The following is a 19,849-nucleotide window of genomic DNA, read 5'->3' as shown; positions in this document are numbered from 1 at the left end:
TAAGAACTTTGCTTCATGATTAGAACAGAAATCGCGCAGCAACAGGAGGCCCCGTTAGCTAAAGTAGTACCTCAGGTTAAGAACAGTTTCAGTTTAAGAACGGACCTCCAGAATAAATTAAGTTCTTAACCCGAGGTACCACTGTATTTCCTATATTGAAGATATGTCCAAATGAGTGTTTCAAGACAAACACTATATATTCCTAAGACATATCCATATCCTATTCCTTTATCACGATTTGTATCACTTTATAATCATATCACAAGCGAGCCTGCATGCCTTGTACCACTCATTGTCTACCAAGCTAAATACTGTCCCAATGGCAGCGGCAATAATGCTTAAGATGTTCAAGCACTGTGATGTTGCAAACTGAAATTTCAGCAAAACTGCTTTATTTTAAATGGGAGTTGAAATGTGTGAAACTTGCATGGAAATAAATCTCAGGGTAGTAAGTGTGCACAGGATTGCAGCCCTGTGTATTCCAGGGTGTTGGCCCTGTGGCAGAATTAATTCTAAAACTGTCTGTCTCAAGACTAGATGAGTTTTGTTTGTAACTGATAATGCCTGCGTGTAGTGAGGTGAGCATATTCTCCAGATAATATTCTCTACAAACTGTAAATTCTAATGTAAGAACCAATTTTACAACCCACATTTAAAAAACATAGTAAATAATAAGTCAAGCTATGATAGTGCCAGTGTAAGTAATGAATAATGATTTTTCTGAACCAGTTGTGTCATTCACCATTGACAGTTCTGAAATGTGAGCTACAGAAAACATTTTTAAAACAAAATGCTATCCATTTAATTTGATGAACATTTGAATTCATTTGTATTTCAACTACTGTATATGTAATAGCCTTTTTTCTATTTGGGTGTGACCTTATTTTTAGCAATTCTATACCCTTGGCCATACAGTGTGATTATTATTTTTTACAGAAAGTAGCTTTAATGCTTTATAAACTTAAAGTATCTAGGCCTATACAATTATGTGTAACAGCATGTGAGGTGGCCTTGATTTAAACAGTTGACATTTGTATGTTTTTATTTAATGCCCAAAAAACTGGTTTTTGCAGTGCCATTCAATGGTACAAGGTGTCATTTACCTGAGACTGACATACTGAAATATGTTATCATATAATGATAATACATTTAATGTTAATGGCTTCTTTTTATATGCATGCATATAGATTTGTTTATCAAGCTATGTTTTAGTCACCAACACAGTTATTAAGTGTTAGAGCTATTAGAAGCACAAGATAGCCTATTACTGAATTTACTTGTATCAAACCTTAACATGCCAATTTTCAATTTCAAGTTTGGTGCAAAAAATCAAAGAATGTGAATTCACTGCATTGCCCCATTGAATAAAAGTATCTGTACAGTTTCTGGTTGCCATCTGAACAAATTTACCCATGAATAAACATGTATGTTAACTAATTATATCATTTTCAATGCATTAAAATGAATATTCTCCTATTTTAAATGAGAATTCTCTAATATTCTCATTAATTGAGAATATTCTCGAGAATATTCTCCAAAAGATTATTCTCGAGAATTTAACATCACTACCTGTGTGGTTCATGTTAAGAAGCACCATTTGTCAACAATCACTTTGTCATCTCTTCCCCTCTAGCCTCATTCAGTGGTTTGACACAGCACCTAGTCGGACTTGTCCACAATGCAGAATCCAGGTGAGTCTTCAGCCTATGCTCACTGAAATAATCTGTCATATTTCATCGTCTTTACCATATGAGTACTTTGCCTTCCAAGGCTGAGGAGTTCTGTTTCAGTAACGACCTGCCCAGACTGGGTGGAGGGGTGTGGTCAGAAGAGAACGAAAGACTACCCAAATGAGAGAAGGTAACTTTGGAGAAGGGGCCCATCAACCTTACTTCCTTGAAGCATAAGGTCATGGAATTACTATAAAGGTTTTATGGGGGGGGGGCACTCCTGTGCGCGCTCTCTCTCTCTCTCTCTCTCTCTGCTATTGGATTGAATCTTACCATTGCTTTGCTTTTACCAAAGCTTAGCATGTACTGGGAAGTGTATGCTAGATCATATCTCTTCAGTTAGAAGGTTCATTGCTTTCACTTTAAGTACTGTAAGTTCAGCATTCAACTGATTTAGAATTCATCTTTTATTGGCAGAGGATTTTGATGGCCTCAGCACAGAGGTCCAAATCTGGAGAAAGTTGATTATGTTTGGGGCCCACTAAAATCAATAGGACAAGTTAGCTGTGATTGGTTGATTGATTGATTTTCAGTTAATTTCAGTGAGATTTATTTATCTGTTTTAGAATATTTTAATCTGACTTTATAGCATTGAGACACTCTCAAAGCAGCTTAGAAAATATTCTCGCAATAAAAATCACATTCAGGTCTGGTATCAGGATTAGAAATAACAAGGTGTCTCCATGGTGCCAGGGTTATTCGGGTGGCATTTCCTGCTCTGATCCTTGGTGTTGCTCTTTGGTTTTTGCCTACTAAGCAGCAGCTTCCATTTATGTCCTCTGGGAGTGTGACTAAGCAGCTGGACCTCAATGAGCCCATGATAGAGGAAGGTCTTCCATTGCAGATAGTCTTGAGTATGAGTAGCTTTCTTCAGATTCTTCTTCAGAGCCCCTTCTCTTTGAAATTACTAAATCTAAGCCACTAGCTAGCTAGCTGTACAAGTAGCTGCAGTTAGTTTTTGACTTCTGTTTCTTGAACATCCCTTTGTGGATAATGGAAATAGGAATGGGGATGCTGCAGATACAAGGAAAAATCAAAAGTCCTGCCGCGTATACATGAGCTGTTATATGTAAATGAGCTTTTGGGATGGTGGCCATAAGTGTGGTGTACCCTGTTAATACGGCAATAATTAGAGTCGAGACCTTTGGTATTTGGCTGTTACAATGTTATTTATTAGCTTCAAAGGAACACCAGTGTGCAGGTGCCAAGCTGCATGTTGCCTTCTTATTTGTCTTTTTCAGTCCTTGCCAGGTCTTAGCCCTTGTTGCACTTCTGACTTGTTGATTCCCTCTGTTCTTCGCCGCCTCTCGCATCTTTGGGTTACCATGGAGCTATCGTGAAATAACATCTTATGTAGCTGTAACTATGCAATTAGCTGGTGTCATGACTGTATATAATACTTAAAACACAAAGCGGTAGCTGCATGGGGGAGGTGGAGAGAGCTATGAAATTCAATTTCGGTAATATTTTTTTCCTCATAAAGCAAGCAGCACGTACTTGGATTTGGCACAGTGTGAGCTTAGCCTCAGCTGCTGAGCTAAAGCTGCCAGAGAACAAATTGCACTTGGTTCCAAGGTGCTTGAATTGTTTTGTCAAAACTCCAAAATTTTGTGCTGGAATAATGGCTCCACACTTGGAAAGTCTGTTACTGGAATTCTGAGCCAAAGAATTTCATAGCGGCAGTAGCGATGTGAAGTGCATCATATGCTACATTGCAATATGCTAGACAGGTCACATTAATATCCCTTGCTGTGCCTGATGCCCAACAGAACTGTCTTTCCTCCAAGCCCTGTGCTATAGAATATGGTTTCTAGTAAACACAAGCAATCATCCTGATTCAAGGTCAAGGGGTGTGTGGGTGTATTAGATTAGATGTGTCTTCTGAAATCTCAATATTTATATTATCTTGAAACATCATTTCCCATCTTATTGCAACAGGCACCTCCTTTTTCACAGTCACGTCCTTATTCTTTCACATGTTACGTGTAGGTTGGCAAAAGACACATAATCAACAAACTGTTCTTTGATGTTGCCCTGGAGGAACAGACAGGACTGGATGCAGAAAGTCTACAGGTATGTATGTGCAACAGCTTGCTCCCATCATCTATGTTTAAAAAAAAAATCTTCCCTGTAAATATTTCCTGTCATTGGCTAGGCATAGGATCAAAGGTGAATCTGCTTCTGCACTTGTTTCTGCTTCTGGAGGCCCACCTCAGTTAGACTCTACATGACCTCAGATCTTCGGGTTTAAAAATGCTTTCATTTTAAGAGCAAGTTGACATGAAAGGAATTCTATCAATTTCTTCCAATTTTCTGCCATTCAGACTCCTTTCAAAGAGCATGGCCTTCTTAATTATGTTTGTTTTTGTTAGCCTCTTCCTATTATCCTCGGATATTGTGCAGATCAGGAGTAACACAGCTATGTTAAAGTCTGGAGGCTGAATGGAATGTTGTTCTAGTTGCCTGTAGGAACAAGCGAAGAGAGGATAGTTTGCAGTCTTTGCAATGCTCATTGGGTGGAAGCTGTTAAAAGAATACGGTCTGTTTATAGTCTTCATCTAACAACTAGGCACATAGTTACATTTTTACTGTTCCTCAGTGTTATCAGTTAGCTTGCTCTGTGAGATCTTTTGATCCACAATAAGAGAAAGAGACATTTAAAAAATAATACAAAAATTAGATTGCACAGTGTGTATGGGTGTAGGATATATAATAATGTTACAAGACTTGGAAAAACATAGGCTATAATCTTATGATACATACTGTGTTACGAATAAATATTTAAGACAAGCTTCATCTGGGAAGGTACATCAATTATAGTGCAATCCTGTATGTGTTTACTTTGAAATAAACCCAATTAGGTTAGAACCAATGGAACCTACTCTAAGGTGAATGTCTGTGGGATTGCAGCCTTAACGTGTTTGAGATCACTACTGTGCTGGCAATGAGAAATCCTGAATGCAAAATCATGGTGCTAAAGCGCTGTGTACTCTCAACAATAATTTATCCTTGGCAAAATGCTATTTCCTCTGTATCTTAGTCATTTAAAAAGTCTCCATTGACCTTGATATAATAGGACTCTTCTACCCTCTTGTGTTTAAAGTTAGCATGTGCTATGGTTGTCATAATTAGAATTTCCATGACGACAAGTTTTGTGTCTGTGTGCCTAATTCCCTGATATAGGTAACAGTTCCATCAGAAATAAAGCTGTCATATTCACAGAAAAGAGACTAAAAGCAACCTGATAAATGTGGTCAATAAACAAGGTAGTTGCATAGATTCAAAAATAACTTGATGCACATAAAAGCTCTCTTTATATTTACTAGGATTTCTTTAAGCATATTATTCAGTAGGTGCACTATTCAACAAAGGAAAGTTATTACAGATAAGGATGACTGAGAATTAAATGTGTTCCTGTCATAGCAACAACATATCTTGAGTACCTTAAGTAACAGTTCAGCCAATCGGCAAAGTGAATACTTATGCTAGCACACCTAGAGAGCCATAGAAAGCATTAGTTCACTTGAATGAAGCAGCAGTGGTTTGCCAGGTGTTACTCTTGAGCTGCAAAATACTGAAAACCACATTTTTTTCCAGAGTAGGATGGCATAGCAATAAAGAGAAACACCATCTCTTGGTTTGCTTCCTGTTATAACAAGAACATTCTTGGCTATAAGTTGGCAGCTGCTAATAGTTATTAGCATATATAGCACTAATGTTAGTTTTGTATTGTGGATGCTACAAGTCCATGGAATTGAGGGGGGTCAACTATCTTGCTCCAATATTTAGAGGGGTAGATGTGTTGGTCTGTTGCAGCAATTGGTCTATTGTGACACCTTAGACTGACAAATTTAGTATGGTATAAGTTTTTTGTGGGCTAAAGTCCACTTATTTGCGACCCTTTAAGGTGCCCCAAGTCTCTCATTGCCCCCCCAACTTGTCACTGGCATAAATTTTTTAACCATTAATATATGTACAAATAGCCCATGCGTTGTCCAGTTTCCCTTAAATAAAAATGATCCACATTCTAAATTAGTTATGGGCTGGGGTACCACCATAAAGGCTCCTTCTACTTTCACTGCTTCCTTTCTTCCAAACTTAGCATTCGCACCAGGTTTCCTCATAATTCCACATAGCTGATTTCCTTTCCCTGATATGCTTCCCAAACGTGAAATGAACCCTGGGCTGCCTCTTTTGTTGCACTTTCTGGATCCCAGTTGACTTGGTAGAGACCTCATTCCCTTTCTTCTGTCACATCAAACTTGCCAACACTTTCTCCTACGTGTTTTATTCTAGGATCAGCCCTTCCTCTCGTCCCATTTTGATATAAAGGGAAAGGGACCCCTGACTATTAGGTCCAGTCGTGGCCAACTCTGGGGTTGCGGTGCTCATCTCGCTTTATTGGCCGAGGGAGCCGCTGTACAGCTTCCGGGTCATGTGGCCAGCATGACTAAGCCTTGCACTTCGTGCTTTCGAACTGCTAGGTTGGCAGGAGCAGGAACCGAGCAACAGGAGCTCACCCCGTCACGGGGATTCGAACCGCCGACCTTCTGATCGGAAAGCCCTAGCTCTGTGGTTTAACACACGGCACCACCTGCGTCCCTCCCATTTTAATATAGCTCCATACAAATGGAGGGCAGGCATAAGCCCTCTTCATCTCTGCCCTAAGCTTCCCTTATCAACCTCCAGGCAGTCTACTGAGCTGCATCATTGAGATTCCTATAAAACACATCTCTTCTTTACTTCAATGGAAGAGAAAGGAAGCCTTAGTGTACATATTGCTGGTATTGCTGTCAAATAAGGGAAGAGGGATACTTTGGCTTCTACCCTGCCCATACAAGCTGTGTGTGTACAATCATATTTCACTCCGTATTATGTTGTCAGCTTGTGTTTCAATGCCTTCTGATTTATTTATTTAGTTTCCTAACCATTTTATTTCAACAACATATTTGCCATGAGATTCTAATAATCCATACAATATACTGCAGTGCACCATGAATGACATGCTGTTAGTTTGGTGACCTTATTTAATTAATTATTTTCTTAAATTAATATAGACATGATGTCTTTGCATGAATAGTTTCAGCAACATGCTGTGTTTGGTGGGGGGTGAGGGTGCTGTCATACTACATTTTACTCAATGCCCAGCTTATTGTCTGCTATGTCCTGCAGGCCTAATTCAGCCTTTATGCTTTCTAGGGTTTGCAGACTCTCATCAGATTCCACCCCCACCCCCACCTGATAAATCAGCTTTTCCTTTTTCTTTTTAAAGTAGAAATATGAGCATGAAGTAGATCCATGTTTGTTGGGTTGAAATAAACGACAGACGAATGGCAAGTGTAATATGGGAGGCATCCCCCGAGCATGTGTCGGGGAGTCCCTTTTATTGAATATTACAGCATTACCACATATGTGCTTGTTGCTGATTGGTTAACACAAATACAATGCAAGGGTTGCATATAGCAGTGTTTTTCAACCACTGTTCCGCGGCACACTATTGTGCCGCGAGATGTTGCCTGGTGTGCCGTGGGAAAAATTGAAAAATTCGAAAGCTTTTTTTTTAAAAAAAAAAAAGTCAAATTTTTGCCCACTAGACGGGCGCTGGACTGTGTCCACCCTATTTTCCATCCATCCTGGGTGGGGATCAGATTGGATGAGAGCGGACAGGCAGTCCGCTCTCATCCGATTCCCCATAGAGAGCAGCAGGGCTCTGACATCTCCCTCTCCGCACACAGTGGTGGTGTGCCTCGTGATTTTTTTCATGAAACAAGTGTGCCTTTGCCCAAAAAAGGTTGAAAAACACTGGCATATAGGGTTGCATATAGGCATTAATCATCAATAGATTAAAGGTTGGGGAAGGGAACACAGAATTGGACAGGCGTGAAAACCTCCTTAAACAATTACTAATGATTGATATAGCAATCATTATACTATATCATTAATCATTATAACTAGTGATTGATATAGTAAGACTTAAAAGAACATAACCATCGCATTCCGTAGATGTGGTCTACCATGCATTAAGAACAGGTCAGGGTACAATGTTCCATGAACTCAATGTGAACTGAACATTCTAGGAAGGAATGTTTTCAGCTCAGAGCAGTTTGCCAGACTCATGTGCAAAAGGAAAACTTCCCAACACATGTTGGCATCATTAAGTACTGTAAATTCTGGCTACATGCCATGTATTTTATTTTTTCAGTATTAAATACTGCCAGCTGTTGCATAGCTCCTTTGGGTGTTCATTTGGCACCTCCTCAACCTACTTGGTGCCAGCCAGTTCATTGCTGCCCTTTCATCCAGCTGCTGTTCTGTGTCGCTGTCAATTTCCAAGCTCATTTGAATGAGCATTAAACAAGCGTTTGGTTTGACTCATTGTGCCTCTATCGAGATGCATTCATAAATTGCTTGTTGGACTCTCTCCAAACACTAGTTTTGTAACACTATTGCACTCCAGCTAATTATCCATTGATTACAAATATTAGTTAAAAATATTTGGGGCTCAAATTCTTTCTGGCAGGATCTGTGCTTGGCTGGCTTGTTAAGTTAAAATAGTGTTGAAATACTTCTTCGTTGTTGTTTTTCCCATTTGAGATTTCTAAAGCTGTTTGACAAAAGCAAAATGACAGTGTGAGAAATAGGGCGGCAAGTGGTGAGACAATCGCTCTTGATGTTTTTTTCAGTTCTGAGCTCCAGCCCTCTGCCCACTTCTAAAATAATCCTAGGATATAGGTTATTAATAAAGCTTCGACAGTTGTGACTATTTTCTGCATAACTTGGTCCGTGTGAGTGTGAATAGTGTTTGGGTAGATATCCTAAAATCACTCTGACACACCTTTTAAAGCTCTGATATGGGCTTGTATGTTGTGCTGCCACCTAATTTGTTTTTTTATGTGTTATATTTCAGAATGAACTGGATAGGATGAAAGCCCAGTTAGCCATGAAAGGTGAGTTGAAAAATAGAAGAGGAAGAGGTTTGCCCTTTAGTAAAGTATTTATGTGTCCCAGTAAAGTATTAACTTTACTGAAGACTACTGAGATACGGTTGGCGCTGTGGTCTAAACCACAGAGCCTAGGGCTTGCCGGTCAGAAGGTCGGCGGTTCGAATCCGCGCGACGGGGTGAGCTCCCATTGCTCTGTCCCAGCTCCTGCCAACCTAGCAGTTCAAAAGCACGTCAAAGTGCAAGTAGATAAATAGGTACCGCTCCCGCGGGAAGGTAAACGGTGTTTCTATGCACTGCTCTGGTTTCGCCAGTAACGGCTTCGTCATGATGGCCACATGACCCGGAAAAACTGTTTGCAGACAAACATCAGCTCCCTCAGCCAGAAAAGCGAGATGAGCGCTGCAACCCCAGCGTCGTCCGCGACTGGACTTAACTGTCAGGGGTCCTTTACCCTTTTATTTTATTTTTTAAGTATTAACAAGCCTTGCATGATGACTTAAAGCTGTGTTTAAAACTGAAGAGTTAAGATACTTCCCACTCACTCCACTCCAAACACATATATACATGAAATGCTTTGGGTCACTTGTTGACCAGAGTTTAAAGACTCTGCTCAGCCACAGGGATTTGGCATGACACAGCTGAGCTTGGTGAAAAACTTAAGTGAGACTATTCAGATAAACTTAAGGTAAATGCCTCCTTGTTACGAAACTTGTACCTGCCTAATGTCAGTGGTTTTGTAGTGAAAAATTGCAGAGGTGTTGCATATAATTGAGAAACCAAATAGAAGTAGGAAACGGAGGAGGGGAGAGGATTTTGCCAGCTATCTGAATGATGGTCCATGTGTCTGGTTGCTCATGTGATTCCATTTCCCCATTGCTTTAAAGAGCATTGTAACTTTAATTTTAGAAATGCTTTATGGAGACAGTTAAGTGAAAGCCTTGGAGACTTTGTTGATGGCTTTTAAAGCATTGTCTGTAGGCAGCTGTGAGTCATAGGCAGTGAAGGGAAAATGTCACTCAAAATGAATGACAGAAATTCCAAAACATGAGAATGCAGTAAAATGAAGAGATTTTAAATGAGCAACCAAGGGAGGGTTCTTCTGTTTCTAATGAGCTGTCTTTTCCCATTGGACTGTTTGCCTTCCTCGACAATTACAAATTAAGGAGCCAAAAATAAGCTACATCTCTCCCTGAGATGAACAACTTCCCTCATAGCTTGCATACTGAGACAGGAGCAACTGCTATATTGAACCTGAGGGTGGCTTGTAGCACTGTACCTTGCTTGGTTAAGAAACACATTGAAGCTTTGACACACTTTAGGTGCTCTTTGGAGGGGAATTAAAGGTGATTATCTGCCTAATCAGTTTTGCAGGCCTGCCATATCTCTAATATAAATGTGTCTTTTATGAAGTCTTGATGGTCCTGTAACTTTTGCAGATGCACAAACTGGGACAATGTGTTTTGTTCCAGGAATTAAACGAAGTACGTTACATTTAAATTTCTTGCTCAGGGCGCAAAGTGTGGTGAAAGTAAATAAGTTAGAATAGGAATGTAACAATACAGTAACATAATTGTTCTGTGTGTCATCGTTGTCTCACTATTCACAGGAACAGCTGAAATCTTGCCTAAGCATGTACCCAGCACACAAGGGTTCACACCAAAAACAGAATACAGAGTCTTTTAAAGTCAGACATCAAAATTTCATGGTTTTGTAAATGTTATGTTTATGAATAATGCTGACTCCCTGCACAGTACTTAATTGTACCGGAGCTTGTTTTGATGCTTGGGAGGGTGGGAGCTGATGGCTACCATATTGGCATTGCCAACTGAACAGGTTCTGAAGAGAGCACGCTTTTACTCTTGTTCTAAAGAAACCTTGAAGCTTAGTGGAGCTTGTAACAAGGATTATTTGAAGTGGCACATGGTTCTCGCAGAACAGATTCAGTAATGGCCATCCAATAGTTCCAAGCAATTTCTAGACCAAGGGTGGCTAAATTGGATCCCTCCAGAAGTTGCTGGACTACAGCTCCTGTCATTCATGATCATTGGCCACAGTGGCTGGAGCTGATAATAGTTGGAGCCCTAACAGCAACTGGAGGGCCACAGTTTAGCCAGCCCTGTTTTATGCCTTTGAAAGTTCCCCTTGCTTTGCTTGTCGTTCGTCACGTTCCTGCCCCAAGTCCAAAGACCTAAAGAACTTGGGGAGATTTGTTTAAAGCACTGTAATTATGTGTGTGTGTGTTTTTGTTTCAGAGAAGGAGAAACGGGATATCCAAAATATTGTGAATTCACTAAGGGAGACCCTGGATTTGCGTAATGCCACCATTGAATCACTCCAGAAATCTGTGACTCAGATGACAATGTTGTGTGCTACTCTCAAGGTATGTTCAAAATGGTCTGGGTCTGTGCTGTAATATGATAAGATTCTCTTCTGGTTACCATATATCTGAAGGTAAAAAGAAGAAGTAGTGTGAGACTGTGTGTTTGCGTATAAGATGCCATCGTACTGTAAAATCATTTAATCTTCCTGATTTCAACCATACACAGTTGAAGGTGAGCTGATTGGAACTGTGAGACTTAAATCCAAGTAAGGTGAAGCGCTTACAACCTCCTTTTATGCCAGGTTTTCCCAGTGCAGAAAGAGTTTTTAAGCTCTCTGCCTTGGTTGGGGGGCCCAATGTGTGCTCAGTGCACTGGCTTGCATGGAGGCAGTTTGAGTATACGTGCTTCCATGTATACATTGAACCCTTGGAAATGAGCCGCCACATAGGATGTGATTGTACTGTATCTTAAATACATCTCATGGTATGACTTGAAAGTTTTAATGTACAACATCCAGCATCCTAAGGTAAAAAGTCCTTTTAGACTTAGCAGGGGAGACAAAAGATGAAGCAAGTATAAACCAGGCAGGTGAGACTTCCATCATGGAATACCGGATGATTCCAAATCTAAGGTTTTGACATTTGCTTCCCTTTGCTTTTATCTTTAAAAAGCCCAAATGCAGGATGTAACACTTTCTTGATTTTGCTGGTTTGGTGTTCGCTCAGGTTTGGGAAAACAGGATGCTTGGCAGGTGAGGCTGGCTTGGCCCAATCAACTGATGTCATGTATGATGTTAGATGTGATCAAGTAACTAGACAGCTGGGCCATAAGGACTTCTGAAATGCTTTAGAAACTCTGGGCACAAGTCCCAACAATCGGGATTTATAGTGCTTCAGAAGCACTATAAATCAGAAGCCCCACATGCAGTGCTTCTGAAGTGCCAACAGTCAACAGATCATTGGGACTTCAAAGCACAGCACTGTACTCCTTACAAGCCTCTTGCAAAGAGCCCATTGTCAGGGCATCAAAGAGTTTCATAGCCTGACGTCAAACGGGCCTAGAGGCGGTAGGGGATCAGAAACTGGCCTTCCGGCCAAATGCATTTCTCTACCCTGTGCTAAACTGTCCCTATAAAAAAGTGACATTCGTGCTTATCAAGGGGTTGAAATGGGAAGAAAGTATGTACGTCACCAGTGTTCTGCACTAGCATGTAAAAGTAGCTGTAGTGAGTCTGGTCTGTTTTGAGAATGAATATCTCCTCCCGCATTGCTTAGGAATACAACCAAGTGGGATCTGGGAGGGTCCACCTCTGTGTGTGTGGATAAATGATAGGATATAGATGGAATAAAGAACCTTATAGTTATTCCCTCTCTTTTCTCTTCTTTTCTATATCTTGGTTTTTTATTCTTGTTCTGCAGACTAGGCTGATTTTAATGGTATTTTATGCCCAAAAAAAATCATATTTTTTTTTTAAGGAATACGACCTTGGCATCTGCTGAAGACAAATGTTTGTTGATTTGGTTTTAGACTACTAGCCACATCCTCTTCCATCCCATCCAAAAATAATGCCCAAGTAAATTGATTTTTACCATAATTCCTGATATGATGTCCTATGATACCATAGGTCCATGGGTCAAATATTATGCCTTCAGATAATATTTTCTCAAATATTATGCCTTGAGAAAAGAGGCTAAGCTGAAAACACAGTTTGGCTGTGTGATAGTGGAAGACATTTTAAGTGAGAACTTCCATGTCAAGATGCGTTTCTGGAAATGATGTGAGTTAGATGGGTTATAACGACTTGTTTCTGCCTTTTAGATCTCTGTTGATATGAATGCAGTTTCATGAGTTGGCAAGCAGAAAAGGGTTGTTTCTCTTGGTGCTCAACAGATGTCGCATTTTAGGCTGCACTTTTAATGTGACATGATCAGAAGGAAGCTGAGATACACAAATCATTCATGCTATCTTTTCATTGCTCTTCCATATTCTGACTTCTCCCAGGACAGTTGATGTTTCAGTGAAGTGTACTTTATTCGGTGCTTTTTCTAATCATGCAGACCCTGCAGCTGCTCTAAGCCTATTAATTATGTAATCTGAGGCAACTGCACCCCACCCCAGATTTGGAGACAGCTTTCAAACTTTGTATGCATTTTCTGTCTAGAGCTTAGAATTTCTTCCCAATTCTGAAAAACAGAATTCCAACCGAAGCTGTCTCCAAGCATGCTATCAATGTGCGGCAAGTGCCAAATGGGTGAGCTTTGCTTTTCCTTCTTGGCTGTGCTGGAGAAAGCCTCTCTAGCAACAGCAGAAGCTAAATCCGCTGTGCCCTTCCTGTTCTGGCCATTAAATGCATTAGCATTACCAGCTAGATGCTGCTGAGGAGTTAAAAAGTTAAAATGGAAGCGTTGGGAAGAGTTGTAAAAACTGGGGATTAACAAAGACTGAGTGAGCTCTCATCAGCCAGCCAGCATTTTAGGCATTCATTTCTGTAAGTACATGAGGTAGGGAAGTAGTAAGTTGGCAAATACATCTAGAATATTTCACCTTCTGTATGGAGTAAAGCTTAATATCATCTTGTATAGATATTCTAGTCTTTGGCCATTCTTTTCTCTGAAGTAGGATCAAACAGCATTGCTTCTTCCCTAGCTTTCAGTTCAGAGGGAAAGTAGTAAGGATCCTTTGAAGTTTGTGCTAAGCTGACCAACCCAATCAAAGCCTAGAAATCACAAGTGTATTGAAGGAGGTTTATTTTCTTTAAATCTGCTGAGGAAGCTCCCTAAACGCACACTGCATTGATCCTGCACAGGTCACTCTATATTCAAGGAAGCTGTTCATTTTAATATAAGTATAGAAGCTGTTACAATATGATGATGGTTAAAGTGGGGTAGACTTTTGGTGGTGGTCTCATGAGAGCAGAGTAAAATGAAAGGAAGGAATTTGTGAGATATTTTCCTGCTCACAAAAGAGAAATCATGATATTGTACAAGTTTGTTCCTACCATGTTGCACTTAAATTAGACCGCATGCATGATACAGTTTTCTACAGATCATGAACAAGTTGCCATGAAGCATTCATGTGGCACTTAAAAAAAAAAATTCATTGCAAGAGTGGAAACAAGAAGTATTTAAGGGGGAATATTTTTTTCCTGGAATTAAGTACTTCTCTCATTTGTAAGCAATGACCTCAATCTGTAAATATTATTATTAGATAAGTTATGATCCATGGATATGCCAGACACCTGAAATGTAGACTGTGGGCTATTGAAGTAGCAAGAGCTTTGGAAATGGCTTGATGTTAAGTCCAAATTTTGCTTCCATGGGGATTCCTCTTAAACAAAAATAGTGCTTTTTTTTCTCAGAAACAAATGAAGTATCTGGAGCAACAGCAAGATGATGCGAAGAGTGCAAAAGAGGAGGCCCGAAGGCTGAGAAACAGACTGAAAACATTGGAGGGGTGAGAAAACAAGCTTTGGCTCTATACATACATCTTCTGGTTCTGTTAGCAGACTGCTCAGCAACCTCACATTTCTAGAAGACAACATTGGACCAGATGACCTTTGAGGCCTCTTCCAACTCTGAGTCTGTAACTTTGCAGTAGAAACACTTATTGTATTTACTCCTGTAATGCACACCTGTTTTGCCAAATATGTTGCAAAAATTAGGGTGTGCATTAGATTCGAGTGCACATTACATTCGAGAAAATACAGTTCTTAGGATTTCAGGGCACACTAGCATGCAGTGTCTTAGGTCTCCCGTGACCCAGCCTTCCTCTCGAATTTAATCTTTCTGGGGAGGGCAAAAGATTTGCAGTGATTTGTCAGGGGATACTCTCCCTTCCTTTTTGGCTTAAGGTGGCAGGAGGGGGGGGAGTGAAGTAAGCAGCAGCAGTAAGGAGGAGCTGGCAGCCTGCGTGTGTGTAGAGCCTTGGCCACCCTGTTTCCTGGTCTTCTGCTCCCTGAACCCAGTGGCAGTCCTTACTGCTCTGCTCTGCTCCTCCTTCTCAACTCCTTCATCTCTCCCTCTTACTTTTTCTCGCTCTCCAGCCCAGATCACGGCTACTCTCCTTCTGTGTTCCGTCCTTCCTCTTTTTCCTTCCTTCCTTCCACCTGTATCCGCCTCTCCTTTCCATTCCGGACACCCTTGAGGGTCAAAGGTTCCGCTCTGCCTTGCACCAGCTAATCAGAGAGAAGGGAAGAGGGATCAGATGGAAGAAGGAATGTAATGTGCACCTTTCTTTGCCAAATTACATCACAAAAATTAAATTCAATGGCCCATTACATTCGAGTAAATACGGTAAGTGTTTCCAACATGAGCCTTGCCCCTTTATCATGTGCTTGTCTGATAATAATTGATGCTCAACTTTCTTACAAATGGCCATGTTTCTGAGTTTGTTTGCTAGAGGAAATTTAATACTGGTAACTTGTTATTTATAATATTTAAGGTAAAGTAAAGGGACCTCTGACCATTAGGTCCAGTCGTGACCGACTCCGGGGTTGCGGCGCTCATATCGCTTTACTGGCCAAGGGAGGCGGCGTACAGCTTCTGAGTCATGTGGCCAGCATGACTAAGCCGCTTCTGGCAAACCAGAGCAGCACACGGAAACGCTGTTTACCTTCCCGCCGGAGCGGTACCTATTTATCTACTTGCACTTTGATGTGCTTTCGAACTGCTAGGTTGGCAGGAGCAGGGACCGAGCAACGGGAGCTCACCCTGTTGTGGGGATTCAAACCACTGACCTTCTGATCAGCAAGTCCCAGGCTCTGTGGTTTAACCTACAGCGCCACCCGCGTCCCATTTATAATATTTACATACCATCTAATATGTGAAATCACCAAGTGGTTTACATAAAATACAGTAAGATCATTGGGGGGGGGGGAATGCATCAGTATAATTCCCATTCAACTGAAGCACACTAGTGTTCATATGAATCCAGCTATGTTGGGGGGAAATCATTGCTAGTGTGAAATGCAGGATGTGTCTCTTCCAGGATTAACTGTTTCTGTGTTTTTATAACATGGACAACCTGCCACTGAACAAAAAGCAACAACCCACCTGTAATCTACCTTCCTTCGTACCAGGATTGAGACACTGCTGCAAAGTCAACGTCCCGAGGTAGAAAAGATGATCCGTGAAATGGGAACAGGTCAGGCCGCAGTGGAACAGCTTGCCGTCTATTGTATCTCACTGAAAAAGTAGGTGTATTAAATGCAGTAGCTTATTGACTTGGATTGGGTTTGTGTGGTACCCCCTAAAGGAATCGGTGGAAAAGTTAATCACAATAGGTGCTCTGGCAGAACGCTAGTTGCAATGCTAAGCCTTGGTGAATATAATTGAGGTGGCATAGATGGAAGATTTCAACACTGCAAGTATGCTATTGTTGCATTAGTGACACATCCATTGCTATGGAAACCACCTTCAGAGCTTTGCCAGAGTGCTCAGGAGGTGATTGTTTGATGAGAACGGAGGGGATGAATTATTGTCATGATTCTGAGTAAGGCAGCATGGCCCCTGAATATCTCCCTGGTGCTGAGCAGAGTGCTTTGCACTGCTGTGACATTAAGTATGCTGTAGTCGCCAGTCCCTACTGTGTGCACTAGAGGCCTTTTTATTTATACCGTTTATAATTCACAGCTTGTGCAGGCAATGTCAGATAGCAAATGGGTAATCACAACTTTTAATAATGAGCTACCAGCGTGAAGTGTACCTGCATTGTAATCAGTAACTTCAGCACTGTTTTATAATAGTATTAAATTGCTTTTAGAACCTTGAACTTAAAAATAAAAATTGAATTGCTGCATCTCATTTCATTAATGAGAATGTAAAATACCGTACACGACTGAAGATTGTTTAAACATCCTATGCATTTTGACATGGAATATTCTCTTCTGCCATTCTGCTGCTTGTCCCGGCCCAAACCAAGTAGTGCTGTTCCCCTGAAAGCATGTTTTCTCGCCTACGCTGTAGTGTATCGGTGTTTTAACACTGTTCAAGTCAGTGTTGGCTTGTTCAGTGCTGTCTTCTCCCTGGAAGTTCTTGTATATATAACAGAAACTTCTGCAGGCACTTAAGCTGTGAAATGAAAATCTTCAGTCTAAATTTGGTTACTGGCTTTATCTATGAGCCGTTTGCTTGAAAGCATGTTCAACAGATGGACTAATTTGGGCCCTCTCCAGGGAGTATGAAAATCTGAAGGAGTCTCAGAAAGCATCAAACGATACAAAAGAGAAGCTGAGAAAGGAGTTGTTTTCTGCTAATCACAAGGTAAAAGATGTGTTGATGCTCCTGCAGACACGTTGCAGAGGTATTTATGTGCAGCTCTTCATCAGTACCACTACCGAAATAAAGCAAAATACATTTTAATTAGGTATGTATTTGTTTAACACAATTCTTGTCCAAGCACTTACATTGACCATGTTGGCAGCTATCTTAAGCTGAGAAGTTCAGCTGTAGGTTCCCTAAGATTCCTCAGTATGTCTGCATAACATTTATTAGTCTGCCTCAGTATTCTTTCTGTTTCTGCATAACAAGAATTGAAAAAAACTTCTAATAAAGCATTGTGTTATACATATATAACTGCACGAGGACAGTTTATAGTTTTAAAGTCAAAATGCACAACTGTCTCTTGAAAATCCCTCTGGATTAATATCAGGAAGGGTCTTAGTTTGTACTGTAAACACAGGTGTAGGGAGGAAGGGTGGGAGAGGGTTTCTCTCTTGAGAATATACTGGGAATGGCAAGAGTTTATTGTACCTTTATTATAAATGCCTACTTACAAGCACACTGAATTACTTTGAGCAAACTAGTACAGTGGTACCTCGGGTTAAGTATTTAATTCGTTCCGGAGGTCCGTTCTTAACCTGAAACTGTCCTTAACCTGAGGTACCACTTTAGCTAATGGGGCCTCCTGCTGCTGCCGCGCCACCGGAGCACGATTTCTGTTCTCATCCTGAAGCAAAGTTCTTAACCCGAGGCACTATTTCTGGGTTAGCAGAGTCCGTAACCTGAAGCGTATGTAACCCGAGGTACCACTGTACCGCTGCCCTCAGCAGCTTCTCATTGACACCTGAAGAGATGAGCCACATTGGAGCTCCCTCTGCAGGAGCCTTGAAAGAATAAGAATCTGTTTCCATTTAGGACATCTTTATTTACAATACACTAAATTATTTTATCCTGAAGTCTAAGAACGTGCATTTGTAAAACATAAACTACTGTAGGTTTTTTGAGCACTTAGAAGCTTGGTGTACTGCTGTATCCCATCATGTACTAGACTTCCAACATACTTTTTTAAATCTATAGCTACAGAAGACAGTTCTAGAGTTGGAGAAAACGACAGAAGAGGTGAAGAGCACCCAGACTGATCTGAGAAATGCAGATAATGAGATAATGGTGAGAACATTCTTTTAACTTGCTGATAATTAATGTGGCCCTACAGCCTTCGTAGTGTATAGTCCAAATACTGTTCTAAATTCCACCCTGATTAAAAATGGCTGGGAGGCACCCTCAACTTCAAGATGCCTGTATCTTTGCAAGAGGGGATGTAGAAATATTGGCTTTTGGTAGGATTTCTGACATGTATTAATTGCTGCTCTTTCTTTCCACAGAGTTTGAAAAAGAAGATAAGAGTGATGCAAGATACCATTAAAGTGTCATCATTAAGCAATGAAGCACTTGGCCGGCTTGTCTCTGAAAGGTTGGTTTAGAAAAATTCAGTGGATATTGATGTAGCAGAGTTACTGTACCAAAGATTTTGTCCAATATAAGCATTTCACACCTTCCTGAGCTGTCCAAAAGCACATCATAAGATGCCTTACATATAGTCAGGCTATTTGTCCAACTAGCCCAGTACTGCCTACTGTGACTGGGAGTGGTTCTCTAGGGTCTTTCCCACCACCTGCTACCTGACCCTTTTCATTAGACTTCAGTATTTCGTCATTTGCTACATCACCATCCATACCAGCTCAGTATAACACTAGTGCAAGTGTTTCTTCTGCCACTATTATTTCAAACTTTTCACAAGGGCCAACACTGATGCCAAAATCCAGCATCGCCTGAGCTCTGCGAGTGCAGCTTTCTCCTGATTGAAGTGTGCAGAGTGTTTGAGGACCAGGACATTTGCAGGGAAACCAAAATGCTTGTTTACAAAGCTATTGTACTACCAACCTTACTATATGCTTGTGAAACATGGACCACTTATAAATGACATCTCCAACTCCTCGAAAGATTCCATCAACGGTGTCTCCGAAAATTTTTACACATCACTTGGGAAGACAGGTGAACTAATATCAGTGTATTGGAAAAAGCAAAGATCACCATTGTTGAAGCAATGATTCTTCAACATCAACTTCGTTGGACTGGTCATGTTGTGCGGATGCCTGATGATCGTCTTCCAAAGCAACTACTCTATTCCAAACTTAAAAAGGAAAGCGTAATGCTGGTGGTCAACGATAGAGGTTTAAAGACTGTCTCAAGGCAAATCTTTAAAAATGTAGTATAAACACTGACAACTGGGAAAAACTGGCCTGCGAGCACTCCAGTTGGAGAACAGCCTTTACCAAAGGTGTTATGGGTTTTGAAGACACTTGAACTCAGGACACAAGGGAGAAACATGCTAAGAGGAAGGCATGCTTGGCAAATCCACACCGTGATCAACTCCTGCCCGGAAACCAATGTCCCCACTGTGGAAGGACGTGTGGATCCAGAACTGGCCTCCACAGTCATTTACGGACTCACTGTTAAAACCGTGTTTATGGAAGACAATCTTACTTGGCTACGAGTGATCACCAAAGAAGAAAGAAGATGATTATATCAAACAGTAACCTAACCTTCCTATATAAATGTCAGGGGTACAGGGACAG

At 40.8% G+C, this 19,849-nt stretch overlaps 1 protein-coding gene across 5 annotated transcripts in view; it reads left to right on the top strand.

The window, feature by feature from the left end:
• Positions 1 to 19,849, top strand: part of TRAIP (TRAF interacting protein) — a 28,842-nt gene that overhangs the window by 2,339 nt on the left and 6,654 nt on the right. For all 5 annotated transcript variants that reach the window (XM_082214551.1, XM_082214549.1, XM_082214550.1 and 2 more), the window contains exons 3-11: positions 1,634 to 1,691; positions 3,720 to 3,803; positions 8,638 to 8,677; positions 10,927 to 11,054; positions 14,354 to 14,448; positions 16,073 to 16,186; positions 17,168 to 17,255; positions 18,291 to 18,380; positions 18,596 to 18,684. In XM_082214551.1, coding sequence (XP_082070677.1) covers positions 1,634 to 1,691; positions 3,720 to 3,803; positions 8,638 to 8,677; positions 10,927 to 11,054; positions 14,354 to 14,448; positions 16,073 to 16,186; positions 17,168 to 17,255; positions 18,291 to 18,380; positions 18,596 to 18,684 — 786 coding nt within the window. The remainder of the gene's footprint in view (positions 1 to 1,633; positions 1,692 to 3,719; positions 3,804 to 8,637; positions 8,678 to 10,926; positions 11,055 to 14,353; positions 14,449 to 16,072; positions 16,187 to 17,167; positions 17,256 to 18,290; positions 18,381 to 18,595; positions 18,685 to 19,849) is intronic.

The sequence above is a fragment of the Podarcis vaucheri genome, assembly GCF_965113315.1.
Source record: "Podarcis vaucheri genome assembly, chromosome: 2".
Taxonomy (NCBI): Eukaryota; Metazoa; Chordata; class Lepidosauria; order Squamata; family Lacertidae; genus Podarcis; species Podarcis vaucheri.
This window is presented reverse-complemented; position numbering and strand designations above follow the sequence as displayed.